This window comes from Pyricularia oryzae, chromosome 6, assembly GCF_000002495.2.
Source record: "Pyricularia oryzae 70-15 chromosome 6, whole genome shotgun sequence".
Taxonomy (NCBI): domain Eukaryota; kingdom Fungi; phylum Ascomycota; class Sordariomycetes; order Magnaporthales; family Pyriculariaceae; genus Pyricularia; species Pyricularia oryzae.
In genome coordinates this window covers 244,088-256,414 of record NC_017853.1, presented here as the reverse complement: position 1 = coordinate 256,414, position 12,327 = coordinate 244,088, and the positions used below count along the sequence as shown (strand labels likewise).

Genomic DNA, 12,327 nt, shown 5'->3' with positions numbered 1-12,327 from the left:
CCTCGTCTGTACCAGTACCCCTCCAATCCCCATGCTTACTTGCTGTTCCTCCAGTCCCTGACCGGCCACGGCGGCTCGATGCTGGCCACAGGCGCCTTGCACTTGTTATCCATGGCAGCCTTTGCCTCGGCACTGTCAAATGCCACGCAGCCGTGCTGCAGGCCCGTGATGCCGTCGCAGATGACCACGGGCGCTCCGCCGCAGGGGCTCGTGATGTTGAAGTTCTTGAAGACGACGTTCTCGCACACGGCGTCGGGGCTGGTGGAGCAGGTCAGCCGGGCGACGGCGTCGCCGTTCTTGCCGCTGGTGGTGCCGCTAAAGTTCTCAAAGGTGATGTCCTGGATGCTCATCTTGGAGGGGAAACGGTTGCAGGTCTCGCTGGGGATGTTGAAGTAGCACGAGTCGAGGCGGGCGACAAAGTCGAGGTTGGCGGCGTAGAAGTTGCGGAAAGTGACGTTGCGGATCCAGCCTGTTTGTTTGGTCGTGTTGGGCCCAGTTAGTCTTTGATGAATCTTTATCAGGGTGCTGTGAGCAGAGCGGACAAGGACGGTACCTGAACCAACAGACTCGCCAGCCCAGATCTTGAGTCTGGCACCATTGTCACCATTTAACAAGGCAACATTCTCAATCAAAACGTTCTCGACAATGGAAACTTCTCCTTCGTACTGTCCCAGCGAGCCCATGGACTGCCCATGAGTTCCGTTGCAGTACTGTGTAGCGGAATGTGATTAGTAGCGGTCCAATCACGTGATGATTAATTTACGGATATCTTTTCTCCTCTTTGTCTGAAATCTGAAATCTCGAGTAGGGAAAATAGACATACCATGGTGTTGACGTGGACGTTGGACGTGTTGCTTTTGGGGCTGAAACAATCGTCTCCAATGTTGACCCAGACGCGCTCCACGGTGACGCCGTCTACGTTGAGCGAGTTGAAAAAGTCCGAGTTCTTGGGCGGGGAGGTGGCATTGTTGGAGATTGCCTCAATGATGACGTCTTTGTATGTGACATCCTTGGCTGTGTTTTGGACTCTGTCAGTCAATTGATTGTCTTTGCGCACCAGATTTGGTCTCAAACCTCAAGTTAAGGGTTTCCTCGTACAGGTGACGACAAAATTGTGCCAGACGGGCGAGTCCTTCATAAAGATTCCCTCAACGTGCAGGTTGGTTGTGTTTTCGGCGTAAAAGAGCACCGGGCGAAGGTATGGGTTGTCTGGGTCGAGAATCCTACAAGCAGCACGTTAGTCGGCATTTGCGAGTAGGTATATTCAGGCTAATCAGGATCCAAGCAAAGGGGGTTCTCCTCACTCCAGTCCAGAAAACTCATTCCACCACCTCTGCCCGTTGCCGTCCAAGACCCCCTCGCCATAGATCTTGATGTCCTTGCCGCCCCACTTCCAAAACATCAGGGAGCGCTGGAAGGGGTGGTAAAAGGCATTGGCCTGCCAGTACGGCGTGTCGTTGGTGAACCTGATGGTGCCCTCCAGCTTGACGTGGATGTCGTTGAGGAAGGTCAGGTCCAGCGGCTTGCCGATGACGAACAGCTGGTCCTTGGGCAGGTGGACGGTGCCGCCGTTGTTGGCGTCGCGCACGGCCTGCTCAAACTCGGCCGAGACGTCGTCCAGGTCGTGCGTCGACGCCCGCGGCGTGAAGCGCCGACGGCAGCCCGAGTCGGCGCGCCTCGCGACCGGGTGCTTGGCCCGGAACTCCTGGGCGTTGCGGGGGCGGTCCGCTGGCATGAACGCCGTGGCCGTGGTGGCCACGCCCAGCATGGCGAGGAGCGACGAGAGCTTCATGGTTTGGGGGACTGGCGGCGGGGGGGCGTTGTGGCTTTGAAACGGGATCGGGGGCCGACGAAGTCGTGGAATCGTAGTATGAGGCAGGCAGTTTTGGCTAAAGAGCGATCAGTCTTCTTTATATCTACATAGTTCCCCTTCAGTTCGGCAACTTATTCCCGGTCATCGAAGCTCCCCCTGCTTTGCCCCAGATCAACAACTTCCCCATACCCCAGACCTTCAAAGTGCAAAACGACCTTGTCTCCGCATTCTTCTCCGCATTGTCATTGGCAAGCAGATGCAAAAAAAAGAAAATTTGAACTTCTCGTGTCGCTTCTCCGCACTTTCAAGACCCGCTACTGCAGATCAAGGTTCCCAGGCATCAAATCCTCGAGGTGGATGATTGGTGGGAAAACTAGATCTATTTTCCAACCTCGCTAAGAGACGGAAACAAATTCATCCAGCCAAGCTATTGCCCATGTCATGGATAGTAGAAAACAAATCACCTAGTCTAGTACCTACATCTATTCTAGACCGCAAGTCTAGGTCAAGTCATAGAATAGCAATAATCGCTAGGTACAATCCTGTTGGGCTTTACTAAAGGATCTCCTCGTCGTGTGGGGACACATACTTGGCTCTGCATCCTAGCGCAAACAGCCTCAGCTTGGTCCTCCTATACACAAATCTACACACCGTCTAGCCGTACAGGCTCGTCTCTCGTCTCTCGTCTCAGATGACGCGAGTTCGCCTCGTCCTCGTAGACCTTGTTCTGCAGGAAAAAGTTTGATGCCGCAGACGCCACCTCTACTATGTGGTCCTGAACCTGACTGTTCTTGTCGGGAGGGCCCTCGCCCTCGACGTAAGGGGATAATGCCCAGCACTCCTGAAGCATGACGTACACCGCCCTCATGTGCACCAGAGCCCTGTCCCAGTTGGTCTCTGGCAGCTGGCCTATGGCGAGCGGGCCCGTGCAGGAGTGGTCGGTGACGGACATGAGAAGGCAGGCCCACATGGCCGCCAGCAGACGGTCCGGCCGGCTCTTGGCCAGGGCGCGCTGGTTCCCGTGCTCCCTCATCAGCTCAGCCGTGGCCCGGATGGCCTGGTTGTAGTGGCCCAGTATGCTCTCGAGCCGCGCCACCCGCTCGGCCCGGTCGTCGCCCGGCCAGCACGAGTCGCGCGTGGCGAGACCCGAGGCCAGCGCCGCGTGCAGCACGCACGGCTCCGCGATGGCCGTCTGGATCAGGATGGGTCGGATGCCGTGCGTCGACAGCCCGGATTCGAGGCCCGGAACCACGCCGATTATGAAGAAGGAAAAGGACTGCATGTCCCGCTCGCTCAGCCGGGGCAGCATCCTGGGTTGTGTCGTGGTGGCCGCGGCGGCCGGGATGGGTGGCATCGGCGCCCGTCGTCGCGCCTGCGCATCGGCCGTGGGATATTGGCATTCCCAGTTTCCCTTGACGCATCCTCCGCAGGTCGGTCGTGCCTCGTCGCATTTGTATCGTCGCTGTTTGCAAGTCAGGCAGCCGGTCCGAGCCTTTGGTTTTCCTCGGGCGCCTGGGCGGCATCTTTTGGCCTGTGGTGGTGGTCTGTGGGTTGTGACTAGCTGCCACTGCTCTTGCTTTAATTGATCGTCCATGTTGATGATGTCAAAGGATGACTGGTTTGTAAGGGAGTCCAAGGGAGAAAAGGGGGTGGGGACAGCCTAGGGGACTAATGATAAACACGACTTTGAGCGTGCCAATTATGTATTATCAACATGATTCAACATAATAAAGAAAAGAGTTGGTCTTGAAAGGCAGGAGCAGAATTTTCGTGCTGTATTCCCGAACAGAATGAACAGAAAAAAAACCGCAAACAATGCAGCAACTGCCTATCCGCCATCTTACTTGGGTGGGAGATTGATCTGCGCCAGGTGAGGGCGGTGTGGGGGATGCCAATATGCCTTTGGATGCAAAGGGCAAGTAAGTCCCAGTCCAGTCCTTTTGGGCCTGCGACCCCTACAAATCAGTGGGGACGTGGATCCGACACAGCGGTAACAGCTTGCACTTGTGTATCATCAAGTTGGCATTAACGACACCCTCATTGGATCCCAAGGCCATTTTGCCATTGTTGGTGCTTACATCTAGATGGCTGACTTCGCTGCATTAGGCATGTATATCGTTCCAAGCATCATACATATGGCGATGCAATACTACCTGGCAAGCTGGTACACAACCATCAACAGCCTATCTAGTCTAGACTAGAACTAGCACTGGTATATGTTTAGGGAGACCCCTCCTGTTTTCCCTGTCCCGTGCATACTTGGGATGCTCGGAACAGTTTTCAACCTCGACGAGAAAAAAAGCCCGTCATTATTGCAACTACCCTCTACGAATTATGGATAGGAAACAGTGGCTCTCATCAGATCATCCCCTATGATGATAGGTGATAATAGGCTGAGCTTCAACCTCCTCGTCGGGATTTCCCTTGGCGTCCCACGTAATATTCGCCGTAAAGCAACACGTCAGCATGCACACAGAAGACATGTAACCACCGGAACTAAACATTAGAATTGTACTGAGTATTTCCATACAAGCTTTTCTTCATTCTATGCGTGGCGGAACGCCCAGTAGACTTTGCAAATATCAGACGCATGTGGTAGGGTGAATTGGCTCTTGGCAGTAATGGAGAAAGCTATAACTAAACTAGGTACGGTACCTTAGGTAGGTAAGATAGGTGTACATTTGTAGAAATTTCTCTTCCCCTTTTTATCAAAACACGAGTGGGACTCGTGTCAGCTCAAATCCAAGCAACGGTCGGGCTTTTTGATCGTCATGGCAAAACAGGCAGCAAAAAGTCGCCCTGTCATATCGTGACACAGCGTCTTACAGCATCTCACCAGAGATTTATAGCTCGGGCTTTCAGGCTCGTCGGGTAGGCTTTTTTCATTAATATTTAAAGATCTAGATACCGAGAGGAGATGAGCTCTACGATGACAATGCGACCAAGCAAACAACAATCTCCAACACGTTTGCCACTACAATGCGGTTGATTCCCATCCTTTTGGCAGGCTGCCTGACGGGCGCTCAAGCCCAGGTTGCTCTTCCCACTGCCCTACCGGCGTTGACAAGCATCTGGTTCCCCGAAGACATCCCCGGCGGCCCTTTCCCATCGAAACTTGAAGCAAACGTATTCATCGGCAACCCTGGCACCACCACTTGGTCCTTCACCACCGAGACCACCGTCGCGGGCGCAACAACCACCAGTGATGCTCCAGAGCCGTATTGGAACAGTCTTGGCCTCAAGTATGCCAGCGAGGGCAGGGTTCTCACTATGGATTATACTGGAGGTCATGCGCTTATGCATCCCCAGTCTGACTCGACGACAGCCGAATCTGGTTCGACAACATGGACGGGAGTCCGGTACGAGACGTAAGTTGAAAGCCACCACATGTTTCTCCATCGGCGGCTACTTGAGTCCTTTGGACATTTGCATACATCGCATCAGGTCATTCCTAACCCAGTCTTGTTATTCTTTAGATTCATGCGTGTCCAGTGCACCTCGATAGTCGGCGCACCCTCTGCCCTGTGCGATGGGTCGTACGGCTCGGTCCTGCGGACTATAAGCTCCATCTCGCCCGGAGGGACCACATTCACCGGCACCACAGTTGGTTTCGGCCTAACCACGCCCGCCATAACCCAGCGTCTTACAGCCCTGCCGGTTACTGTGACAAAGGGGCCCCTGGCAACTGTCACGTCCACACCCACGCCTACTCAGACGCCAAAAACTACGTCCTCTTCCACAGGTGGTGGCTCGCCGAGGGTCACGCAGCAGGCTGGGGCTTTTGCTGGTGCTGCGGTCCTTGTCGGGGGTGCTTTGATGCTGTACTGAACTGGGCATGTTGATATGATAACCATCATGTGCTACTCCAAGCCTCCAAGGTGTTGCAATACAGGGCTAGACTCTAGTCTAGTGTCCTTTGAAACAGGAACTTGGAATATTTTTGTATTTATGATCATACTCTCTGATTAGGAATACTGCTCTGTAATGATTTGACTCTCCCTCTCTATGTATCAAGTGCTAGTCCACCCGTCTATTCATGGTAAAGCTTGACATATTAATTTCGTCTTTCAGGACAGCATGATCAAAACAGACTGTGCTCCTTCAGGGCATAAAGAATCATACACCTGCAACCTGCGCAAATAAACCATGTTCTAGCAGCTCGAGAATCAAACGGGCGTTAAAGTAGTCATCCAGGTAGACAATTTCCCTGGTGGTTAGACCGTCTGAGTGTTACCAATAAGTCCTTTTGAAATAGAAATGCAACGCCAAATATTGCTTCAAAGACAGATTGCGCAAGCGCCTACGTATAATACACGCAAAGACTTTCTCCTACTATTGCCCGAACTAGCTTGCCACGGGGATAACTCAGAAGGAATGAGAAGAGCCCAAAGAAACGGGTTTCAAGGTACAGACCAAATCAAACGCAGACATTGAAACAAAGACCAGTATCTAGGTACAGGAACAGCACCATTCGAGATGCAAATATGGGGGGTTCCTTACTTTAGTCATCAGACTTTCGGCTGATATCGGCCTTACAACCCTCATAACCTTGTTAGAGAGCCTATAGAGCAATGGTTGCATATGTTGGAGTTATTCAAGCGGCAGTATATATATCTTTTACCGGGAAGAGACTTATAAATTAGAACTCGATCCCAGTATCATCGTGTGCACAATTTATATACAGCCAGATAGTCACTTTAGCTGCTCTTTAGGGTCACTCCATACACGTATACTCGGCAATCAAAATGCAAGTGTCTGGTATGTAAGTACAGACCATACTTGTCAAATTTGTTTACAGAAACACTGAGCCGCTAGTACAATATACGTGTGCATGCAGTAGAGCTCGCAGGCGTGTTGGTTTACACATTTACACAGCATGGCATGTGTGCGAGGGGCAATAGTGCGTCCAGACCGATGTGAATAGTAGTCTTCGTTGCCCATAGTGATATGCCAAACACATAGCCTACACCGCACTCATGGTGCTTCTGGTGAATCGGTGGAGTACTACAAGAATTGCGTGGCTTTGCTCGATTTGAGGACACACCGAGCGAAGTCTACCTTGAATGGAACTAAGATCATGAGGCTCAAATTACGCACAGTAGCTGACACATGGCGGCGACGGTGTTCGTTAAACCTACTACTTTCAAGACAAACGCTGGTAATTAGGCCGAGCGACTATTGGTGATCTAAAGCCAGCTGGACCATCTGCTTTTCCCAGGTTTCCGTGGTAACTTTGATCAAGTCTCACGGCACAGCCTTCCAAGCCACCAGGCTAACCCCCACGATCAAGCAATGTGGAAAGCCACCGTTTGTGTCGAGCCCCAAGAAACACAGCAGACAAAAAGACTGGTGTCGTGCAGATCCCAAAGTACAAAAGAAAAAAAGACAGCCTTCTTTTCTCTTGGGAGAAGCAAAATCAAGGCATGCAAGACATGCAGCTTAGATGGCGTGCAGGCCAGGCGGGAGCCAAGACTCGCAAGCGCAACGCCTTGTTCGGTTCTTCTTTTCACCGCCGAGAAAGTGAGCCGCTGGGGGGCAAGGACGGACGGTTGGCTAGAGAAAAAAGTTAAAGCGCCCAAAAAAAAGAATCCCGACCGGTCGGTCGACGTCACGATGCAACCCCAAAGGCTACACAGGCTCGACAAACTAGAGAAAATAAATCTCTCCTAGGCAGGGGAAAATCGTACGGTTTTGACGGGTAGCTTCGGGTATACGGGCGATGGGGGTTGGAAAATAGCCGACGGATCTATATTTCTTGGGGAGCCAAGAAAAAAAAAACAGTTCACAGGTTTTGTGGTGGCGTTCTTTTTTTTTTCCTCCCTCGTATGCGGTTGTTTCTTCCCTTTCGTTGTGTGTGATAATCATTTTTCCAGAGTGGCTGAAACGCACACCCACCGGGCGGCCTCAGCCCAGGACTTTTTGTCTGTATTGCCAGGTTCAGATACCGGTAGGGAGGTATCACATATGCGTGGTCTGGCCCGGTCGGTCGTCTCTTTCTGCGATTGTCCAATTCCGGGGCCGTCCAACTACGATGCCGTTGCTGCACGGCCAAGGAGTAAAATAGTTTACCACCTACTGTACGTTATATATGTGCATGCATGTGCAGGGAACAAAGATGAGCCTGCGTTTAATCTGCGTTACGAACCTGATGCCTTTCTTTTCTTCGCTACCTAGTTCTTGCCTAGTCTTTTTTTCTTGATGGAGGGGGAGACTTTCACGGCCAAGGCCCCCCCAGAATGCGACCGCATCTCGGTCACGATGCAGCCTAGTGCATTTTCGGAGCCCTGTGTGTAGTAGTAGACCAGCCATTGGTAGACCACCTCAAAGAACTTCCGCCGTGCTGGTGTGGAGACAAGCAAGTGATGCACAGTTGTGGCGTTTTGGCGGCGGACCTCGCAGAAACAAAATGATGGGGGGGGGGGGGGGGGGGAAGCAAAAAGGAAGAAGTTAAAAAAGGGGTCTCTGTTCGTCGTCCTCTTCTTCCATATACAGTACACACTAACAGCCATCGTTTCCCTCCATGGTTTAGCCGTCTGCCCGGACTTGAAGCACTAATGGTTGGGTGTGGTGTGCTGGATGCCACCACGTCCCACTGCCGAGCCTATGATATTTCTGCGTCTGGCCAATGTGGGAGGGCTAACGGGAAAAAAGCATGGGTGAGTGGGTGGGTGTTTTCTTTTTACGGTATGCATTGAGTATTGAAGCAGTGGTGTGTGTGAGTAACCAGTCTAGAAAGTGTGTGTGTGTGCGTGTGTGTGTGTGTGTGAGAAATACCGTACAGCAGGAAGCTTGGAAGCTTAGGGAGTGCACAAGGAGCAGGTGACCCGCCGCCGGACGCACGAGGATGTCATCGTCGAGCTACCGAGGTGCAGCTTTCGGCTTGAGATCGTGCCGAACAGGAAGAACAAAAGGATTAACCAGAAGGGAAGCAAGGTTATACGATGTGTTCCTACCGGTATCATGTATTGGTAAGGGGCTGCATGCATTTCATATGAGCCGGTCTACAGGCCTCATCAACAACATGCCAATTGAACCTCTAGCAAATAGCCAATGGGTAAACCTTGTGTTTTCTTTTTCTTTTTTTAATTGGGAGGGCCAACTAGCTTCTGGATTTCCCGAACCATCACAAAGCAACAAAGCTCTTCCTTGCGTCGAAAAGCTGCCATGCCAGATTACATGCAGGCGGGACGATAGTGGCGGACCCTCGTAGATGGGCAAGGGATTTTTTTTGTCTCGACAGGGTATGGGCTGCTTGGAATAAGACCACAATACTGTACAGTACTTGTTGATGTGCTTTTTTTAAACAGTAAAATGACCTGTTAAATGTTTTGTTCTCCGAATTCTTTCGCAGGGGATGTCGTACAGCGGCAGAAGATCGTCAGCACCTCGTGGAGCTCGCTTGTTACTAACATGCAGGTGTGGCAAGAGACCCTTGTGGGAGCCGAGGGTATGATGACGAAACAAACAGCGAGCAGCAAGTGGCTGGCATCATGACCTTTCTAAAATGGCACCAAGGGGAGAAGTCCGACGGCGGGAGGCGAGCTGATATTATCCAGACCCCGGACGGGATTCCTACTGTACTACGTATTACACCATGGCAATGCAGCTTGGGGAGACACAAACACTGTGGCGATGAGCTTTTTTTTCGAGAGACAAAAGTGTGGTGTGTGTGGGTGAGCGAACGGTGGCGGGGCGTAGGCCAAGATATGCCCGGATAAGCAAGGCAACATATACATCGCCGCGGCGCCGAAGGCAAGCGGCTCACGTCCGAAACAGAAAGGAAGATCCACAGAGTCGACTCGGTAGGCGGGGCGGATCTGGACTCGTCTCTTGCTTGCAGCCCGGCAGCATCGGCACAAACAAACGTGCGCAAACGGCTCGACGTTGTAACGTCCGCCCTATGACAGCAAACCCGAGAGCAAATTTGAGTAGGGTAGGATGGGTGGCTTTGGGCAGATACTGTAGCTTTGTTTCGTCACAAAACATAAAGGCTGGTGGGGTTTGAAGCAAGGGGGAACGGACAGATGCCACCAGAAAGAGGTGATTCTTGGTTCACTCTTCGAGACGGGGTTTCTGTTTTTCCCGGTTGATCTAGGCCGGCTTTGAGACACCCAAAGAAGATTGAGAGAATAAAGTACCGTAAAGCAACAGGCATTGCCCAAGTGGCTGACCTGGGCGTCAAACAGTGTCTGGAGGCGAAGAAAAAGAATGCACTTTGCTGGAGCCACGATGGAGCACAAATGGAGCCCCCAAGCCCCCGGGACGCTTCCGGGCGCCTCTCCTTGTTGGGGGCCCAAAATGCCCCAAAAAGACCCAAATTTTTGTACCGTAGTACTCGAGATTGCTGAACAATGCAAAGGGGAAGGAAGCCTGGACCTTTTGGGGGATAAGGTATCCAGCACTGCCAGCTTTGCCAGGCACCCGCCCACGAACTACTGTACAATATGCGTCGCAGCTTTGGCTCGTGGTTGGCATATCTGGGTCTCGTGGTCAATGCTCACTCCCGATCCTGGGGTAAGACAGGGACCGCCGTTCAAGCAGCAGCACAGGCCAGTAGCAAAGACATCTTTGTCTTGTCTTGTCTTTTTTTTTTTTTTTTTTTTTTTTTTTTTTTTTTTGCAGTGATGGTGGCCTGGGGGGGAAGTTTTGCTTCCGCTGATCTGGGGCATGACGATCGCACGCTTCTCCAAGGAGGGAAAGGTGTGATTGATCATGCAACATGTCTTGCCTGTCAAAAAAGAAAGGGTTGCGTTGCCCAGTGGTCAAACATGGATTGTACCTTTTCAGAAAAAGAGGCTGGTGGTGTTTTCAAGACAAACAACCGAACCACAGCATCACGTCACAAAACAACCATTGTCTCGCTTGCTTGCTTTTCCCCCCTGTCTGCTTTTCTCGGTTGTGTTTGCGCTTGCAAAGACATAATGTAAGGGGAGAGAAAGTTGCCATGTTGAGAAAGACCAAGTTTCTCGGTAGGGAACAGTGGCGTAGGACTTATTTTTCTTTTTCCCCCCAACTCCAGTTTACTGACGGTAAGAGCGGCCAGAATCTGCAGGTTGGAACAAAAAAAGGGAAACGAATTTCCAAGCCGCAGTCACACTGTAACATGGAAAAGGAGCCGCTGCATTTCAAATCTCCGCACCGTCAGAGAAACACTGTACCAAGTCCGGGCGTCAGCCCGGCAAGTTAAGATTTGGGTAGCTACCGTGGTTCTTGATGTACATTCTCCCCGTTTTTCTTGGGTCTAATTTGTTTTTTTTTTAACAATTTCAACGGTTGCAAAAAAAATCATGGGGTGCTAGGTACGTACATGGCGACGCTACTAAAATGGGAGAGATTAATAAGAGCAAGAAAACCAAGTCTTTACTGGAACAAGGCATTCTTCCGAAATACAGTTGCGACTCTTTGTGGCTTTTGTGGGACCCAACCCAGTCACAAAACGAGAAGGATGCCCCGGAGGTTTCTAGTTTAGATGTGGCTGAAATAAAAGTTACCAAGATCGGCGGTTTATCGAATTTCCCAGATTTCCAAGGGCAGCAAAGACCTTTGGTCAATTTTCTGTTTGTCTCCCGAACAAAACGCACATGTTTACCGTGAAAAAAGAGATCGTCGACTGATGACATTTCTTTTTGTTCCGGGCTGCAGCCATGGAATCCTGCCCCCTTCCCCGGCCATGCTGACGAGGTACTTTACTGTACAGAACTCCGGAATCAGTATAGCTCCAAGCAGGAACCGCCCAGCGCCTGTGAGGTGGCCTCGAACATGATGATTGGGTGCAGGGTGGCAGATGTTCAAGGCTCCAGGGTCCGTCGTAACCTGAGTGCATCGCATACAGTAATACCCAAGAACAGACAGCCAATCATTCAGGCCTGGTCTTGACTAACAACGATCAAAGTGGATGCCAATGTGCAGATGTGGAACGTGCGTTCTTAAAGGTAGGGGTGAGGTCTTAATGTGATGTGTGGTGTGGATGCGATGCGATGTATCCTGCAGCAGGGAACAGTGAGAACAAGGGAGCTTCCTCCCCGGGTCCCGCAAAATTTCGAACAGCTGATCAACTTTACCACGCCGCTTGAGCTTTGTTCTGGTAATAAACGTCTGCCACGTAGGTACATGTAGAGAGCATCATCGACTCGGCATCAGTGATGACGATGCAGGACCGGGGTTTGGAGTAAACCGAAAAAAGTCTCCGTGTTTGAGAAACTGAAAAGACGCTATCGCATTTAGCACCAACGTTTCTGGAAACATGTGCTGCCTTGCTGCGTATACCGGTACATGGTAGTGAAATTGTACAGTAGTATAGTATAATAACATACGGTATTATTACATTGGTTCAGGTTCAGGTCCTAATATTACCTAGTCTAGTTCTAGATAAAATGATTTACTGTCTCAAGGAGATCTGGACCTGCGATCTTCTACAGTGCGCAAATATCAAAACGCGAAACAAATACTACACGTAGCATGACTGGGTATGGTTCACCTACCATAGTACGGTAGGTATTTACTGGGTATTTAAT

General features: G+C 51.2%; 5 protein-coding genes across 5 annotated transcripts; 2 read left to right on the top strand and 3 right to left on the bottom strand.

The window, feature by feature from the left end:
- Positions 1 to 35: 35 nt before the first annotated feature.
- Positions 36 to 1,792, bottom strand: MGG_08752 (exopolygalacturonase; the record flags this gene model as incomplete). Its single annotated transcript, XM_003719184.1, has 5 exons — positions 36 to 469; positions 554 to 710; positions 824 to 1,014; positions 1,099 to 1,223; positions 1,305 to 1,792. The coding sequence occupies 5 exons, from the start codon at positions 1,790 to 1,792 to the stop codon at positions 36 to 38; spliced, it is 1,395 nt and encodes a 464-aa protein (XP_003719232.1).
- Positions 1,793 to 2,158: 366 nt separating this feature from the next.
- Positions 2,159 to 3,407, bottom strand: MGG_08753 (uncharacterized protein; the record flags this gene model as incomplete). Its single annotated transcript, XM_003719183.1, has 1 exon — positions 2,159 to 3,407. One exon carries the CDS (start codon positions 3,405 to 3,407, stop codon positions 2,457 to 2,459), a length of 951 nt encoding a protein of 316 aa, XP_003719231.1. The 3' UTR covers positions 2,159 to 2,456.
- Positions 3,408 to 4,792: 1,385 nt separating this feature from the next.
- MGG_14126 (uncharacterized protein) lies at positions 4,793 to 5,641 on the top strand (the record flags this gene model as incomplete). The annotated part of the gene is made up of 2 exons (XM_003719182.1): positions 4,793 to 5,181; positions 5,290 to 5,641. 2 exons carry the CDS (start codon positions 4,793 to 4,795, stop codon positions 5,639 to 5,641), a joined length of 741 nt encoding a protein of 246 aa, XP_003719230.1.
- Positions 5,642 to 7,983: 2,342 nt separating this feature from the next.
- Positions 7,984 to 8,335, bottom strand: MGG_17575 (uncharacterized protein; the record flags this gene model as incomplete). The annotated part of the gene is made up of 2 exons (XM_003719181.1): positions 7,984 to 8,153; positions 8,317 to 8,335. The coding sequence occupies 2 exons, from the start codon at positions 8,333 to 8,335 to the stop codon at positions 7,984 to 7,986; spliced, it is 189 nt and encodes a 62-aa protein (XP_003719229.1).
- A 2,096-nt stretch (positions 8,336 to 10,431) lies between these two features.
- On the top strand, positions 10,432 to 11,132 carry MGG_15379 (uncharacterized protein). The gene has a single exon (XM_003719180.1). It carries the CDS (start codon positions 10,533 to 10,535, stop codon positions 10,998 to 11,000), a length of 468 nt encoding a protein of 155 aa, XP_003719228.1. The 5' UTR covers positions 10,432 to 10,532; the 3' UTR covers positions 11,001 to 11,132.
- The last annotated feature ends 1,195 nt before the right edge of the window (positions 11,133 to 12,327 follow it).

What these genes read in the sequence shown, in the direction of transcription:
- MGG_15379 (XM_003719180.1), top strand. Translation starts at nt 10,533, where the DNA reads ATGTCTTGCCTGTCAAAAAAGAAAGGGTTGCGTTGCCCAGTGGTCAAA.